This window comes from Pteropus alecto, unplaced genomic scaffold (genome assembly GCF_000325575.1).
Source record: "Pteropus alecto unplaced genomic scaffold, ASM32557v1 scaffold30, whole genome shotgun sequence".
Classification (NCBI taxonomy): domain Eukaryota; kingdom Metazoa; phylum Chordata; class Mammalia; order Chiroptera; family Pteropodidae; genus Pteropus; species Pteropus alecto.
In genome coordinates, this window is record NW_006429782.1 from 74,888 (window position 1) to 91,730 (window position 16,843).

At 62.2% G+C, this 16,843-nt stretch overlaps 2 protein-coding genes across 2 annotated transcripts in view; one reads left to right on the top strand and one right to left on the bottom strand.

Moving 5' to 3' along the window:
* Window positions 1-1,504: 1,504 nt before the first annotated feature.
* Window positions 1,505-6,229, bottom strand: ODF3L2 (outer dense fiber of sperm tails 3 like 2). Its single transcript, XM_006904160.1, has 4 exons — window positions 6,103-6,229; window positions 5,351-5,458; window positions 3,607-3,720; window positions 1,505-2,022 (listed from the first exon to the last, which is right to left on the bottom strand). The coding sequence occupies exons 1-4, from the start codon at window positions 6,227-6,229 to the stop codon at window positions 1,505-1,507; spliced, it is 867 nt and encodes a 288-aa protein (XP_006904222.1).
* A 2,281-nt stretch (window positions 6,230-8,510) lies between these two features.
* MADCAM1 (mucosal vascular addressin cell adhesion molecule 1) overlaps window positions 8,511-16,843 on the top strand; it is a 12,687-nt gene continuing 4,354 nt past the window's right edge. Inside the window, exons 1-4 of the mRNA XM_006904161.3 lie at window positions 8,511-8,644; window positions 9,199-9,388; window positions 12,295-12,508; window positions 16,543-16,652. Of these exons, the coding sequence (XP_006904223.1) occupies window positions 8,511-8,644; window positions 9,199-9,388; window positions 12,295-12,508; window positions 16,543-16,652 (648 nt within the window). The remainder of the gene's footprint in view (window positions 8,645-9,198; window positions 9,389-12,294; window positions 12,509-16,542; window positions 16,653-16,843) is intronic.

Here is a 16,843-nt window from a genome sequence, read left to right on the forward strand (position 1 = left end):
GGGCGGCGGGGCGCTGAGCAGGGAGGTGATGCTGCCTGACGCCTGTGACTGTCACGCCGTGGTCGCTATTGTGCTGCGGTCGCTAATGTGCCTCTGTGGGGTCTGGGGTGCGTGAGGGAAACGCATGTGGGGGTCGGGAGCCCCCAACTGAACTTGAGTGTGCCGTGTGTCTTCTGTGGTCCACCTACCTGTGAACTGTGAGGGGAGCTTGTGATATGTCTTCTGTGAGGAGGGCGTCCGGGTTACCCCATGTGTGTTTAGGGGGACCGCGTGCCTTTTGAGGTGGGCATATAAGGTCCCTTAGTCGGCTGGGGCACCCCCAGGTGGGGGGGGGCAGTGGAGAGGGAGCTAATATCCGCTCGGGCCCTCCGCATCCTGTCCTGCCCAGCTGTCTCCTCCAGGGACACCTGATAGTATCTGTCCCTTCCGAGCTCCTAGGTCAGGGCCTTTCTGGGTCAGGGAGCTTTTAAGGCCTGGGCCCAGGTGTCATCGCACAGAGGGCTCGTCACATGACACCATCCCTGTGTTTCTTTCCCGTGCCTAGGGAAAAATGGCAGGAACAGAGCCCAGTGGCCAGGATTCAACCCCTGGCATCAAACACTCAGGCTCATGGCCCTTGGACGAGTGTCCAGTCTCTCCAAAGCCCCATTTTGTCTCGGCAAACATCGCCTGCTTCCTGAGTTGCTGTGAAGCTTGAGTGATCTTTATCAATGTCTGAAATATTGCAGGGTACCTACTGATAGGTATTAGAACACATCAAACTTCTATACATCCTTCAAAACCCAGCTTCGATGTCCCCTCTTCCAAGAAGCCTACCTGGCTCCTACCACTTAAAGCCCTGGCTCCGCCTCTGGCCTCTCCAAGCCCTGAACCCCTCCTTTGGTCCCATGCAGGCCCCCAGGGGCTGCAGAGTTGGGGTTCTGGGTGTTGAGAGCAGCGTTTTAGACCTTTCTATGATGTAAACTGACCACGGGTGAATGGACACGCACGTGTGATGCTGACAGCTCTTGGTGCCACAGAGATTTACTGGCAAGTAGGCAGCGGGTGGGCGGGAGCGGAGGGGCTCTGGGCTGCTCCCAGCCTGGTTTGGGGCTGGGACCAGGGCAGGCAGCTGCGCTTCCATGAGAAGCGGGGAAGGGCCCAAGTTTGGCAGAAACCTGAGCTGTGTCGGGGACCCAGGCCTCAGCAGCGTGGACAGCGAGTTCTAGGACACAGGAAGCTCCGTCTCCGGCCAGCCACTGGGGAGGGCCAGGGGTGTCCCTTTCTCCTCCTGGCCTGGCTTGGCCCGGCGTGGCCAGGAGAGAAGAAACTGGGGCGCTGGACGGAGGCTCACCCCGCACAGGACCGCGGGGTCACAGCCCGGGGGCTGGAGGAAGCAGGTGGCCTAGAAGGGCCTCAACATTTCAGAAAAGGGGGAAGGAAGGAGACACCCCCTGCCCCCGGCTTCTCCAAGCCCCGCTTCAGCCAAAGCCAGGCCCGGAGGGGCCTGCCGACGCCCCACCTCTCAGTGTGGGACAACCGAGGCCCGGCCCAGGCCCTGTCCGCAGGTGTCTGTGGCCATGGTGGTGGCCCGTTTGGAGTGCCGGATGCCCATGGAAAATGCCGGGGCCCGGGCCTTGGTCACAGTGACCCCCTCGGGGCTGTGGGTGCCAGGGCCGGGCGTCTCATTCCGGGGGCGGGGGGCACGCGGCCGCCCCAGCAGGGTGAAGGCGGGCGGGCGTTGGCGGTAGGCATTGGGGTCTGGGCTGTCGTACTGGCCAGGACCTGGTGACTCAGCGGGATCCTGTGGGGGGCGGGCAGGGGGTGTGCGGCCCAGCACCGTGTAGCTAGGGCTGCTGGGCTTGATGAAGACCTGGGAGCCCCAGAGTGGAGGCAGGGTGTAGGCGTTGGGGGCAGGAACCGAGGTGTCCAGGGGCCGCGGGCGCAGGCGGGAGCCCAGGGTGAAAGCTGGGGGAGTCCGCTGGTGCATGGGGGCCGCCTTCTCGGGGCTGTAGGCCCCAGGGCCCGGCGTCACCTCCAGACCTGTGCGAATGGAGGACGGTGGGCCATGGACAGAGTCCTCTCCTGCCGAGGGCCGTGCGTGGCCCCCCGTGGCCCATGCACACCCCAGAGCTCACGACACTTCTGCCCTCCACTCCCCCCCACAACCTGTTCCCTCTCGACTCTCCGGGCTGTGGCCCAAGCCCAGTCCTCTGCCAGCCCCCCGCCCCCGCCCCATTCTCCACTCCGACCTCCTGAGCTGCTTCTCGCCCTTCTAGACAGCCCCAAAGTCCCCTCCTCCCTGCTGGCTTCCCCACACCCTCCTTCTAGGCAGCCCCTTCATGGGATCCCCCTGCCTGGGTGTTCCCCTCTATCCAGACATGGCTACGCTGAAATGGGATGGTCCCTACCTGGGTCTGACTCCACCACCATCCTGGGGTCTCATTAAAAGCAAGGACTTGTACGTCTATTTCAACTCCCAGCAGTGGCCTAAGACACATTCGACTGGATGGGTAAGTGGAAGGGAAGGTAGTGAATAGGTGGGTGAGGAGTGAATGAGTAGATGGATGGATCCATGGATGGACAGATGGATGATGGATGGATGGATGATGGATGATGGATGATGGATGGATGGATGATGGATGATGGATGATGGATGGATGGATGATGGATGATGGATGATGGATGGATGGATGATGGATGATGGATGATGGATGGATGGATGATGGATGATGGATGATGGATGGATGGATGATGGATGATGGATGATGGATGGATGGATGATGGATGATGGATGATGGATGGATGGACGGATGGATGGATAGATGATGGATGATGGATGGATGAACGGATGGATCGTGGATGATGGATGGATGAACGGATGGATGGTGGATGATGGATGGATGAACGGATGGATGGATGATGGATAATGGATGGATGGATGGATGGATAGATGATGGATGGTGGACGGATGGATGATGGATGATGGATGATGGATGGATGGACGGATGGACGGATGGATGATGGATGGATAGATGGATGATGGATGGATGGATGGATGGTGGATGGATGGATGGATGGATGATGGATGGATGGATGGGTGGATGGGTGATGGATGGATGGGTGATGGATGGGTGGATCAGTGGATCAATGAATGGACAGGATGATGAACAGGTGGTTAGGTGGGTATGTTGGTGAGTAGATAGAGGGGCGAACGGATGGATGGATGAATTGATGAGTCAGTGAGTGGACGAGTAGATGGATGATAGGTGGAAAGAGAAGTATGGATGGATGGGAGACTGGAATCAGGTGATTAAGTCAGGTGCTCGCTGCCTGGGAGGGGGACTTCCGCATCTGCCACCGCCCCCTCTGCGCCCTGCTGTCTCCTGGCTGAGCCCTGAGGACGAGCCCTGGCCGCCCGCGTGGCACCACGCGAGCACAGTGTCGCCGTCACCCGACATGCTTCGCTCATTTAGGGTCCTTCAGGGTCCCGGCCCCGCCTCTGAGCTCTTGGGGTTCATCATTCCGAGAACGTGGGGATGGGAGGGAAGGAGGGGACAGAGGCAGGAGAGTCGCCGAGCCCCCAAAAGGGCAGGGTCCCGGGGGCAGCACAGAGCAGACACTCACCCCGAGACTTGCCCCGGCCCTGTATGGAGTAGGCAGGGGTGCAGCTCCGGCCAAACCGGGTGACTTTGGGGTCCAGGAAGTAGACCGGCCCAGGGCTGGCGTCCAGCGGAGGTGCTGAGGAAGAGGAGCCGGTGCTGGGGACACGTGCGACGGCCCCACTGCCCCCCTGCCCCTGCCGAGGGCTCCTGGTGGCCCCGAGGTTCTCCGCCCTCGACGGCCCTCAGCCTGCCGAGGTGTGACTGCCCTGCCCAGGGGCCCGGAGGGTCTCCGCTTTGACTTTGTCCTGACGAGTGCTCTGTGCCCTCCTGCTCAAAGCTGCCTCTCGTGTGCCTCGAGCGATGCTCTGAGACCGCGGAGCCTCCGTGAGCTCTGTCGCTGTCTACGCTGCCTTTTCCTCAGTAGCTGGATGAGAGCATTAAAAAGTGTGACCGTCCATGGGAGGGGGTGGCCCAGAGCCTGGAACTTAATACTCGGGGCCCGTGACTGTGATTGTGACGGCTACTTTGGAAAAGCACAGGCAAGTATGAATGGACAGCAGGTTGAACGAGTGTCCACTGGTGTACGTGTGAACATGCATGTGCACACACATGACGCCGGGGACACACGTGAAGCATGTTCATGACAGATGAGCACATCCCAACCCATCTCACTTCTCAGCTCCAGGCCTCTGCTCTGCCGCAAGCTCCGCCTGGAGCACCCTCCTTTCCCGGGGCTTCCGCCAAACCCCGACTCATCCTGCAGAGCCCGGACCCCTGCCTCCACCTCCAGGAAGTCCCTGAGCATGCTGCACTGTCTGCGCTCAGCACCTCACCGACTCCACAGGCGTGTCCTGTGACTAGGGGTAGAACCTGGAGCTCAGGTCGCTCTGGGCCACGGGCTAAGGTCTTACCCCTCCCTGGGGCCAGGTGTGATGCTGATTCCCTCAGGGGCCTTCTGCCCCGGCCCTGCTGCTCCCTGAACTCTGGCCCAGCCTGGTTTGGGATTTTTGTTGTCTTGAAGGAGGCTCTGCCAGCCGCCCCCTCCCAACAAGCCTTTGTCCGCACGAATCAAAACCCTCACATGGCCCCCGACCCCGGCCCACTCAGGACCTCAGAGCGGCTCTAGAAAACGTGGCAGGGTCTGCGGGCACCACGCACAGGGTGCAGACTCGCAGATGGCAGAAGCGACAGCTGACTGTGGCCATGCACTTGGGGCTCGCTCAGCCCCGCTGCTCGCGTGCCAGCCGGGAGGTCACCCGTTAACCGGGCGCCCCCCACCTGCCTATCCAAACGACAGAGCTTTCCTTGTGGTGGGCAGGGCCTGGGAGCCTCGGCTTGGTGGGGACCCCGAGGCTGGCACTCGCTCTCCAAGGCCACTCTGCTGAGCCCTGGCCAGGCTCCCGGCATCCTAGCTACTTTTACTGCTTAACGAACGGCTCCAAGGACCTGGCGCCCACACAGTCCTGACAGCTGTGCGAAGGACATGCTGTCACTGCTTACAGAGGAGGAAACCGAGGCACGGAGCAGCCAAGCAGCAAGAAAAGTGCCAAGTGTGGATGGCAAACGGGGGCCCACCCTCCGCTCCGTGCCCCTTCCATTCTGTTCCTCAGGGGAAAACAGAGGATGAGGCCACGCAGCAATCCGGGGGGTAAGCAGCCCCCCGCCATAGGGCCTGGCTCCATCAGGGAGGAGATGCTCCTGGCGAAGGCTGGAAGCCCAGGAGGCCCCCAGAGGCCCTCTGCCACCCCCGCCCCGGCCCGGCTTACCCTCGCTGGGCCTTCGGAACAGTGAGTAGGCAGGACCAGCCACCCTGGTGCAGTCATGGTTGATGTAGCCGACGGTGGACGGCAGGACGTACAAGCCTGGCCCAGAGCCTGCGACAAAAGCCCTCAGGTCATAGCCCAAGGTGAGGTCCCCTGAAACCTAGAGCCCGGCCCCTGAGCCCCCACCCAGGCCCCCAGTCACCCTCCACGGCAGGGAGGGGAGAGCAGGACGGGCATTGTGAGCCGAGCGTGAATCATGGGGAGGGGCCCGGGGCCAGTAGCCTCCTCCTGCCTGAGGGCATGCAGGTCGACTGAGGCCCAGACGCAGAGACACACTGTCGCAGGTGGAGAAACTGAGGCCCAGACGCAGAGACACAGTCGCGGTTGCAATGTCTGGTGGCCTCTGCAAGAATGTCAGTGCCACAGAGCCGACTCCAGACATCTTGTTACAGACAGGGAAACTGAGGCACCGGCCGGCGCCCTAACCGAGACCCCGCAGTTAATGTCAGAGTCGGAACGCTCGGCTCACTGACCCGTACACCAACAGACTCTGTCTACTAGTTTCCTGGCGTCTGTCACCACGGCCTGCGGACGCTCCGTCCACTGCTGTGGCCCATTCTCGTCGGGTGGGGGCGCAGGCAGGAGCCACAGAAACGCGATGCTTGCACCCACCCTACTGGGGGAGCGTGCAGACCCCTCGGAGGCTCCCGGAAAGGGTCCCACCACCATGCCCCTCCCCCACAGCCAGCACGTACCGTCCCCTAAGGTGGCCAACCCACAGGTTTTTCTCAGGCCAGTCTCCGGAATCTGGCACTCCGTGGCCCTCCGGCCCAGAGGCGCCGTGGTCAGCCGTGGAGCAGGGTCACATCTGAGGGTCCCCATGGTGACCAGGGGAGGGACCGCAGGGAGCACAGGGCTGGGCAGCACCCACAGCTGGTGCGGTTCCCGCTGCCACAGCCGCTCTGGGCCACGGGTGCCAGTGCCGTCCCCAGTCCTCGAGGCTTCTGCCGGTGTTGGCAGAGCCCTGGGCTCGCCACACCCTCCTGGTGGCCGCACAGACGGCCCCTTGTCCCTCCGCTGGCCCAAGCAGGCTGGTTGGTGGACGCTGGCCTAGGAGCGAGGCCGGGATCGAGTATCGGCCAAATGGCTGGACAGTCCAGGAAAGAATCCGGTGTCAGCAGAGCAGGTCCCCTGGGAGCCGGCCGAGCTGGGCAGCCGGGGCCAGAGCCGGCCCCAGGGAGCTGGAGCCACAAATACGACACCCACAGCCTTGTAGCAGGAGGGACTGTGAGGTCACGGCCAGCGTGGCCCCATTTCTGCAGCCGCAGGTCACACAGCAAGTTCCACTCTGGGCCGAGAAGCCTTCCCCCTTTCCTTCCTGCCTGCCTTCCTTCCTTCTTCCCTCCAATAAGCATTTATTGAGCACTGACTGTGTACTAGGTTCTGTTGAGTTGGTGGGGACGCAACAGGACAGGCAGACGAGGAGCTGATGTTCTCGAGAGGAGAAAGAAATAAGCAACAAATTAACAAGCGAGCACCGCGGATTAGAAGGTGTATCACGTGCTGTCAAACACAGAGCGGGGCCGGGAGCCCAGGCTGGCAACACGGGGGCTGGCGAGTGTTCGTTAGGGTGGGGTGAGGGCCCCGCCTGCACCACCGGCTGTGCCGTGCCAGGCTCCCAGGCGGGGCTCAGGGAAACCGGCTGCACAGAATTCGAGTTCCTGTCTCTTCCACGGTCTCCGTGTCCACTGCTGCATTGTGGGGCCCTTCCACACTATGATTTTTAACATCCTTATTGAGTTATAATTCACATGCCGGACACTCAACTCCGCGAGGTAGTTTGAACGCATTCTTTAACCTCTTAACCGAAACGTGTTAGTCTATGTAAAAGGTCACCGACTGAATCTGAAATGCTCTTATTAGAAAAGAAGAAAAATCTTAAAATCGATGACCTAAGGTTCCACCTTAAACATTTAGACAAAGAAGAAAAGTGGCAGGAAGGAGATGAAAAACAGTGGAAACGCATAAAATAGAAAACTAGGGGTAGAGTTAGCATAAGCCTCCCCCCAATAAAAAAACTTATTCTTGAAAATAATCAACAAATTTGATAAAGTTCTAGCCAGACCGATCAAGACACACGAGAGGAAGACACAAACCAGCGACGTCAGGAATGCGAGGGCGAGCGTGCGACGTCATCTGTTTGACAGTCACAGCATCTCGGCGAGGGAGGCGCCGTACCTAACCTTGCCTGTGGCTTCCAGGTGGGGAAACTGAGGCTCAGGGAGCAGAAGTGACGTGCGCGGGTCCCTCGGTAACTCATCGGCAGAGCCGGGACTTGAACCCGGGACCCTGTGACTCCGATTTTAATCAAAGCTAAGGGTCATGGGCTTCTCCCAGGTTCCAACCCCAGCTCAGCTTTCCGGGAGAGCTGAAAATCCGCGGTGGATTCCTACCGCCCCGCGGAGAAAAGCCAGGCCCTCGGGGTCACACGAAGCTCCCTTGTCCCCTCTGCCCTTGCCCACACCCCTCAATCGCTCTCTCCATTCCGGCCACGTCAGCTGGCTGGCTGTCCCTTGAGTCACTAAGACAGTTCCCACCTCAGGGCCTTCACCTACCCTCCCTCCACCTGCGAGCCTTGGCCAGCTAATGAGCCCACGGTGGGCTCCGCCCTCAGGCACCTGTGGATCCCCAACATTGGAGGAGCCATTTGCTTTTTTCCAGAAGCAGCAGACACTCCAGAGCTTCACTGGGGAGGGACGTGACAAATACCCCCACCTGTCTCTCTTCCCATTGATCGAAACTGGCCAGAAGTGCAGGAGCCCAGGGAACCCCCACTGAGGTCCATGACAAATACCCCACCTGTCTCTCTTCCCATCGATCGAAACTGGCCAGAAGTGCAGAAGCCCAGGGAACCCCCACTGAGGTCAGCCAGGAACAGGGAAGACAGGGGCCCTGTGGACGGCGTTCCCGGAACCCAGCCCAGCCCACAGCCAGGCTCCCAACCCAGAGACAGCGGCCTGCCATGGACTGGAGACCACTGGGGACACCACTTCCAGCCCGGACTCGGCCCTGACTGCCTCAGTTCCCCATTGTGACTTGGGAAGGAACCAAGAGCTAACGCAGGGTGGGACCGGATTGGAGTGGCCATCTGAGCCTGTGGAGCATGGCTGTGAGGACCTCGGAGCCGGCCATCGCCCAGACCGAGCTCAGGCCCCTGCGGCCCACGAGTCCCTCCCAGCTTCTCTCTGTGACTCTCCTTCGGCTCAGAGCTGTTCCCAACTACCAAGTAAACGACATGTAAATGAGATGTTAATTCATTGAAAGCGCATGCAAATAAGCATGGCTTTAATGCAATCTTCATTGACAGGAGAGAGCAGATGGAAAGAATGGAAGAGGAGCCGAGATGGGGAGTGAGAGCGGAAGGCTCCCGCCCCAGCACGCAGGGAGGGACGTCGCCTCCCCAGGCCTCAGGGTCCTGAGGGATCCATATAAGCGATGCCCCGTGAGTCACAGCCCTAACCCTGCTTATCTGTCCAGCCAGTTGGATCTGTGCACTCCAGGCACGACGGGCGCTGGGAACAAAACACACAGTCCCTTCTTCACGTTTTCGTCGAGACAGGTGGACAAGTGAGTGCGTTTCGCTGCTCCTTTAGATGGCGCTAGGGCGGCACAGCAGGTGCAAAGGCCCTGAGGCCACATGGAGCCTGGCGTGTCCGGGAACCGGGAAGGAAGCCTGTGCGGCTGGAGCGGAAGGAGTGAGGGGGCCAGAAGGAGGCGTGACAGCAGGGAGGGGACAGGGCAGACCGTGCAGGGTCCCGTGGGCGCGGGAGGACTTGGGCTTTTACCCCCAGGGATGTGGGAGCCTTGGAGGGCGGCGGGCGGAGCCGGACCTGCGGGCTCGGGGCTCACGGGCGCCCTCTGGTGGCTCCAGGGAAGAATGACTGGACCGTGGGCGGCGCGGGAAACCCGGAGACCAGCAAGGAGCGCGGGCGGACGGCGGGCTCCACCCAGGCGCAGGGGAAGGAGCGGGCCGAGAAGTCGGTGGGTTCTGCGTTTCTTTCTCAACTGGAGACGGCAGGGTTTGCGGAAGACTTGACATGGGGACTGAGGGAACTAGGGGTGTCGAGGCAGCCTCCAGGATTGGGCCTGAGACCCTGCAGGGTGCAGCTGCGGTGAGGAGAAGATGCTACCGGCAGGTTTGGGGCGCTCAAGAAAGAGCTCACTCTTGGAACTGTGAGCTCTTTTAGTGACTCTTAGTGACTCTTAGTGTCTTAGTGACTCTTGGGGCTCCGGTGGGAAGTGCATGTGGACACCGGCGGGCAGCCAGCCGTTCAGGACTGGGTTGTCGGTTGTCGCGCCGCGTGACAAACTCCCCCGAACGCAGTTGCTTCAAACAACACACGCGTTTATTATCTCCGAGTTCCCGAGGGCCGCGGAGCCGGGTCGTGTGCTCAGGCTGTGCTGACGGTGTCGGTCTGCGCTCGGGGGCTCATCGGCAGGATGGACTGGGGAGGGAGCTGCTCTGAGCTCCCCCAGGTCTGGCAGGATTGATTTCCTGGGTATAGGACTGGGAGTGGAAGCCACTCTTAGCTCTGGCCACGTGGCCTCTCATCAGAGTGAGGTGGGGGCCAGAGGAGGTTTGGGGACAGAGGAGGGGCGCCGACATGTGTGACAAAAAAAGCCGTCAGAAGAGCCGGCGTATTCTTTAGTTGTTTGCTCTCCATTTCTCCCGAGCTCCTCCGTGTGGCCCGCAAGCACACGCGTGCACACACGCACACCGCAGCAAGCGGCTGCAAATGCCCCCGTGTCCTGAGGGTCCAGGACGTGGCTTGCCCGTGGCAGGTGCACGACACACATCTGCTGAAGAGAGAGGGGAAGGAGCGCCCCGGTCCCGGTTGGGGCTGCCACTGAGCTGAGTTCCCACCACACTTTCTAAAGCCGCTGGGGTTGGGGGGGCGGGGGGAGCGTAGAGAGTGAGAACGCGCCTCTGAGGCTGGGTGCACTGCACGACCGGCTGTTTCCTGTCCCCAACGCAGGAGCGGCGGCAGGCCAGGTGTTCACAGGAGCCGCTGCCCCCATCCAGGGTCAGCTCACACTCTGCCCTTGCAGCTGCCAAGATCTGTCACTCCCTACTTCCCCAGGGCCTCGGAACTGTCCCTTGTCCAGTGGCCAGCCCCCTGACTCACACTCACGCGCCTCCACGGCCGCCTGCCCCTTTGTTCGGCAGGGCCTCGAACAAGGAAGCCTTGTTCTTCTCGGAGGAGAAGAATGCGGGGAGCCGGCCAGGCTCCCCATCTGCCTCTCCCGGAAATCGCTGGCTCTCCACACGGGACGGAGCAGGGACGGGCCCAGCTCTCTGTTCTGCTGGGAACCCAGCTGCACATCCGCCGAGTCCCCCGTTTTATAGATGAGAACATTGAGGTTCAGAGGAAGGAAGACCTGGTATTCAGGGGCCAGGGGTGTGGCTGGAGAGGGGTCCCAGCAGCCTTCCCCGGAGCCCACAAAGCCCTACTTGGGAAGGTCCTTTCTCCTCTCTCTGGCTTCATCCACCCCCTGGTGCAGCCCCCCCTGCCCCCCTTGCTTTTCTGGAGCCCACCGGGCAGCTCCGGCCTCAGCACCTTTGAGCTCACTGTACCTTGTACCTGGCTCGCCCTTTCCCACGTGGACGATGCGTGCTGAGGCATGGCCCCCCAAGGCTCTGCTCGAGCCTCCGCATCCCAGCGAGTCTCCCTCCCATCACCCAGTTTACTCCATGCCACGCTGCCAGTCCCCCTCCCGTCTCCCGTTTCTTTGCCCCCACGGTGCGTATCGCCGGCTAATGCGGTGGGGCGCTCACCCGTTGCACAGTGACGAGCTGCAGTTTGCAAGGGCTGTTAAGTCTGCAGTTTCGTGAGCTGGCCGATGTCCCACTGGTAGCTCGAAATCAACCATAGCAGGAGTGTTTACACCACGGGAACCAGCCGCCCTGCGGAGTGGGGGAGCCCGACCCTCAACAGACATTTACAGGGACGCGGCTGCCTGCTTATTGCGCATAGTGCTGAGGGACGGGTTCCCCACCCCATTAGAGCGCGAGCTCCTCGGGCAGGGGTCTGTCCATCTTGCTCTTGGCCACGGGTAGGCATGCAATAAACATCTGTTGAATTCAAGAGTAACCCTCATTCCTAGCAACTGTTCAGACTATGACAGAGGGACTCCCGTGACAAAACCGCCCCTCAACACGCCCTGGGCTCTAGCGCCATCATGCCAGTCCCCAGAAACGTCCTCCCACACCTAGATGTGCCAGTCCAGTTACCTAGCACCTTGACCCCAAATCAGGCATTAAGACCCTGGCCGCCTTAGTAACATGACTCCGTCGCAGCAACACGACCCTCGTCGTCCTGATCCCAGCCCCCTAGCAACTCGAGGTGCCATAGCAACTCCTGGTGTCACGATCCAAGCCCTGGGGGTGACAGCAGGAACACTGTGGCCTCGGTCTCCGGTCCCAGCGACGTTCCTTGGTGCGTTCATTCAACACCAATGCCTTGAGCGGCTGCTGCCGTCCGAGTTCAGGGATACAGGACCATGCAGGCTGTTTCGCGGGTTCCCGGTGACCTGCCCCTGTCCCTGGTCCTGGACAATGCAATGCATTTAGAGAACTGAGGGACGGGGAATTGTTTTAAAGAAGCTCGACGTCCTCGTCATTCGCACGAGTGGACGGGAAGCCCCGGGACGCGCAGCTCCTCACGCACGTTCCCCGGGCTACCGACTCAGGTCCCGCAGGGTTGAGATGTCCCGAGAGGCGAGTCGGAGGCTCGGGGCTAGAGAGGCCCTGCGGCGCGCGCGGCCTCGTGGGAAACGCAGCCCCGGGCCGCGGACCCCCGGCCCCCGAGGCATGTTGGGAGTTGTAGTCCGGCAGGCGCGGGGCGCAGAAGCTGCAGGGACTTTGGGCGGAGCCGGTGCGCCCGCAGAGACCGACCCCGGCCCGGGTTTGCCAACCGCGGCGGGAGTCGCAGCCGGGGCCGGAGCATCCCCAGCGGCGCCGGGCTGCAGGATGCGAGCACTACGCAGGGCCGAGCGGAGCTGGGTGCGGCGGCCGGGGCACCCTGACTAGCAAGAAGAAGCGGATGAACCGCAGCGTCCAGCTGGCCAAGAAGATCGTCCCCAAGGATGGCGCGGCCATGAGTACCCGAGCGCCGGTCCGACCCAGGACCCCGCCCCTGTCCCCGCCCGGACCGTGCGGAGCACCCACCGCCCATCTGGACAAGCCGAGGCTGCCAGTCTCTGCCTTAGAAGCTGAACCTGGGCCCCATTCCCTACCCAGGACCCCCAAACCCAGCCCAGTCCACCCAGGCCCCTTCTCTAGACAGTCAGGCACAGTCCTGCAACCCCGTTTCCCCACCCTCCCTGCAGAAGCACCCCCCAACTCCACCTTGATTGGCTCAGAGATTGGCCCCATCTCATCACCCAGTCCTGGGTGCCAGGCTCGAAGCTGCCCAAGCCCTTGGTGCAGACCCTCCGCTTGAAAGAAGTTCCTTGGGCAGAGAACTTCCCTGAGGAGTCTGGCCTGGGTGCTGATGGTGACCTCCAGCCCCTCTCCTGCTACAGTCAGGCGGACTTGATTCTTCCAAGCCCTCCACCAGCCGCCCCTCCCACCCAGGGGTTCCCGACCTTCGACGTTCCCAGCTGGCATTTGGGCCTGACTTCTCTGGGCATTGCTGGGTGTTGAGCAGCATCCCTGGCCCCCACAGATGCCAGGAGCACCCCCAGTTATGGCAACCACGGATGTCCCTTAGACATCACCAGTGTCCATCAGGGAGTGGGAAAGCTCACCCCCAGGTGAGAACCACCATCTCGGCCCCTTAAAACAGCCTGGGGTGAAGTGGAGAGGGGAGCTCACCACCCGACGAGAGAATATGTCCATTCTGTGCCCCAAACGGGCCACAAACCCAGCCAGGGCCAGAGCCCCATGCCCACCAGAAATGGAATCGGAGCTGAGCAGGTCACTTAAATCCCCCAGCAGCCACATCGAAACACAGAGGAAATGCGGGGCACAAATAAAATAATGAGTTTTATAACATATAAAGTACAATGTACTTTATTTAACCAGTGTTAGCCCCAGGCTCCAAATCAGCTCTCACCAACACGTGCCTCCCTGTCCTGTGGAGCAGGTGAGGGGCCTGGGCGCCCTCAGAGACTCCCACCCTTCCCCGTCCACCGCCCTCAGGGTTGCCAGCCTGAGCCTTTCGCCCTGGGTGGAGGGCGAGCCGCAGCCCCCGGGGAGGCCAGTTGTCTGAACTGGATGTCACATATCAAAGTGTCCACTTCCCCGGACACTCCTCATGACAAATCTCAGGCCCTTGGGAAGCCTGCGGGCCATGCGGCATGCAGACCGCCGGCTTCGACAGCTCTGGGACAGCCACCCGCCACCTGTTTCGCCAAACTTGGGTTCAGCTTTGCAGACAGACATTTATCGAGTAACAGTGTCTTCACAGGCACTCTGCGGTAGTTGTGGTAGATATCCTGGTATCACCCCTCCGGCCATGCCACCTTGGCCTAGCTCAGCCAGGTGATTTCAGGGGCCGGTGGGGGATCAGAAGCCTGATGGACTAGAGGAGCAATCCCCGCCTTCTGAGGGGTTATCTGTTAATTGGCCAGGCGCAGCCTCCCACCATCCCCGAGACCCACGGAGGCAGGGCATGGCCCTGGGGGGCAGCGCTCAGGCTCACAGCCTGGGCCTGAGGTCCTCCAGCACCACAGCTGGGTGGGGTACCCGACGGGGGTCACGAATAAGCCAGCCCATCCCTAAGAAAGAGCCACAATGCCCCAACTGACCAGTGGTGTGAGTGAGGGGAACTTGCCCAGCCGGCTGTGAAGGGGGCCCCTGAAGGGAACGGGCGTTTCCTGAGGCTCCCTCGCCTGGGCACCCTCCTGGGCCCGCGTCCCCTGCGGAGACCGGTGCTGTCATGGGAAGGTGCACCCGGAGATCCAGGATGTCTGGTGCTGGAGTGGGGGCTGGGACCCTCTATGGGAAGAAAGCTTCCTGCCAAGGCCGCTGAGGACTTCCTCCCGGGTGGGGACAATGCCGGGAAGGGGGATCGGAGGGCAGACTGTGCAGGAAGCCCGGGCTGGGGGCGGGGGGCGCAGAACGAGGACCTCAGCGCCCCCCTCCCCCGCCACGACTCCCATGGGCTCAGCTTCCCAGGGACAAGACCACACATCTCGGGGACGGGAAATCGGTTCAGGCCATCCCTATCGCTGGCCGCAGGCTCCCGGGGTCCCTCTGCCCCACTCTGGGTTCCACCGGACCCTTCCCCCAGGCCCGTTGCTCCCTTCCTGCCCTCGGTCCCTCTCCTCTCTCTCCAGCCACCCTCTCCCTCCGCCAGACTCCACCTCTGCCCAGAACCTTCTTCATACACTCACTCATCATCTGCCCTGTCCTCAGGGGGCCGCCACTGACCCCCCCCATTCCAGATCACAGAGTTCTTGGTGCTCTCCCAGCGCTGTGGGCGTGACTGGGCAGGTTCACTTGTCACTCACGCGGGCAGAGCTCAGATCTGGGAGCCTGAAGTGGGCGAGTGGAAGGCAGGGCGCCGAAAGCTGGGTCACGCCCGCCAAAGGGCCTCTGCTGGGAGGGCAGCAGGAAGCGGGGTCAGGGGCTGGGAAGAGGCCCATTCACTAGGCCCGCCGCCCCCCACCCGGGTTAAGGGCCCAGCTTCCCGGGAAGGGCCCGTACCTCCGGCCAGCGGCGGTCACAGTTTGGAGCCCACCTTCCTGTGCGGCCTTTCCCGGCACTGCGGAGGAGGGGGTGGGGCCAAGGTTCGGGACTTCGGGCTCCCGCTCCTGGGCCCTCCCCTCCCCCCGTGAGGCCTCTCTCTGCTCTTCTGCTCCCAGCCCCTCTGAGCCTCAGTTTCCCCCCTCTGCTCCCAGCCTCTCCTCTTGGATCTTAGCTTTTGCCTCTGAGAGGCTGAGGAGAGGCAGACAGACAGGGTGATGGGGCTCAGAAATCCATCGCCCCGCTGCTCCCGGCAAACTGAGGCTCAGGCCACACCCTGAGGTTAAGGGGGGCAAACCAGGGTGCCCCCATCCTTTCCCTCCGGTGTGCCTGCTGTGATGGGGCCTGGGGCCACAGCGGGGCCACAGCAGACAGCATCCCCCTAGTCCAGGGGACTTGTGACTCCAGCTACACGACCTGGACCTCGCTAAGGGCCGCGAGGGAAGTGCGTCAGGACAAAGTGACACAGGGTGGGGGGGGGGCGGTGGGAAGGCGTCTGAGAACTCTGAGCAGGGCGAGGGCACAGCCACGCAAAGGCCCTGAGGCTGCCCGACCCCCAGGGCTTCAGCCAGTGAGGAGTCGAGTGTGTTCTCTTCTGCCACAGGCAGCCTTGGGGTACACGGGCTCGGAAGGGTGTTTCTAAAACCGCCTGGAGCAGACAAGGGAACTGAGACCAGGCGGGGACACCAAGGAGAGGGTGGAGGATGCGTCCACAGGAGGTGGGTCCACAGATGCGGTTTCTCAGGACTTCGAGTGTGTTCTCTTCTGCCACAGGCAGCCTTGGGGTACACGGGCTCGGAAGGGTGTTTCTAAAACCGCCTGGAGCAGAAGACAAGGGAACTGAGACCAGGCGGGGACACCAAGGAGAGGGTGGAGGATGCAGGAGGTGGGTCCACAGATGCGGTTTCTCAGGACTGGCCCACGACTGTGGCGGTGGGGAGCCGGGCCAGGTCCCTTCCCAGCCCTCTCCTGTGGACGCCAGACCCAGGTCCCCCGTGGAACAGAGCATGGAGTCAGCCCCTGCCCCCTCACCCTGCCCCCAGGCTTCCCCCAGCCTGCCCGTGTGACTGAGGGGAGACAAGGGCAGGGCCAGGTCGTGACATGTCCCAAGCACTGGTGGACCTCAGCCCCGGCACCTGGGGGAGAACCCCGCACCGCCCAGAGCTGGAAGGCAGCGGCTCTCTGCAGCCCACGCACTGCCACGCAAGGCAGTGACAGCCGAGGTCCCGCCCACAGGGTGCGCGCGGGGCGGGGAGGGGGGGCGCCCACTGCCGCCTCGTTCTGATTCCACTCCCTGCACCTCCACGGTCACCCCTTCTCCACCCTGTCTTCTGATCCTCCCGTCTCTGAAAGCGAGGCCTGGAATCCGGCCAGACCTTCCCGCCCGGTCCGCGTGGACCCTCCCACCTCTGGCCCCCAGTCCCTGCCTCTCTGTCGCCTCCAGGGTCGGGGGTCACGGCGGGAAACCCCCTTGGGAAACCCCCGGAGAGCAGCTGGGGGGCGGAGAAGCGGGGTCACGGCGGGGCGCCACCATTTAAGACACCTCCCTCGAGGGTGGGGGACAGAGCAGGGGACCTAGCATGGAGCGGGACCTCGCCCTCCTGCTTTTCTTCTTGGTGGGGCTCCTGCAACAAGGCCGCGGTGAGCGCGCGGAGCGGGGGTCCTGAGCCGCAAGCGGGGCTCTTCCAGGGGAGGGGGCGGGTGTGCAGGGGTTTGGCGAGGGGAGGCAGGAGGCTGGGAGGCTC

What these genes read in the sequence shown, in the direction of transcription:
- ODF3L2 (XM_006904160.1), bottom strand. Translation starts at nt 6,229, where the DNA reads ATGGGGACCCTCAGATGTGACCCTGCTCCACGGCTGACCACGGCGCCT. An exon ending in GTTGGCCACCTTAGGGGACG is followed by an intron (nt 5,459 to 6,102) that starts GTACGTGCTGGC and finishes CTTTTGTCGCAG; the next exon opens with GCTCTGGGCCAGGCTTGTAC. An exon ending in GTTCCGAAGGCCCAGCGAGG is followed by an intron (nt 3,721 to 5,350) that starts GTAAGCCGGGCC and finishes CCTCTTCCTCAG; the next exon opens with CACCTCCGCTGGACGCCAGC.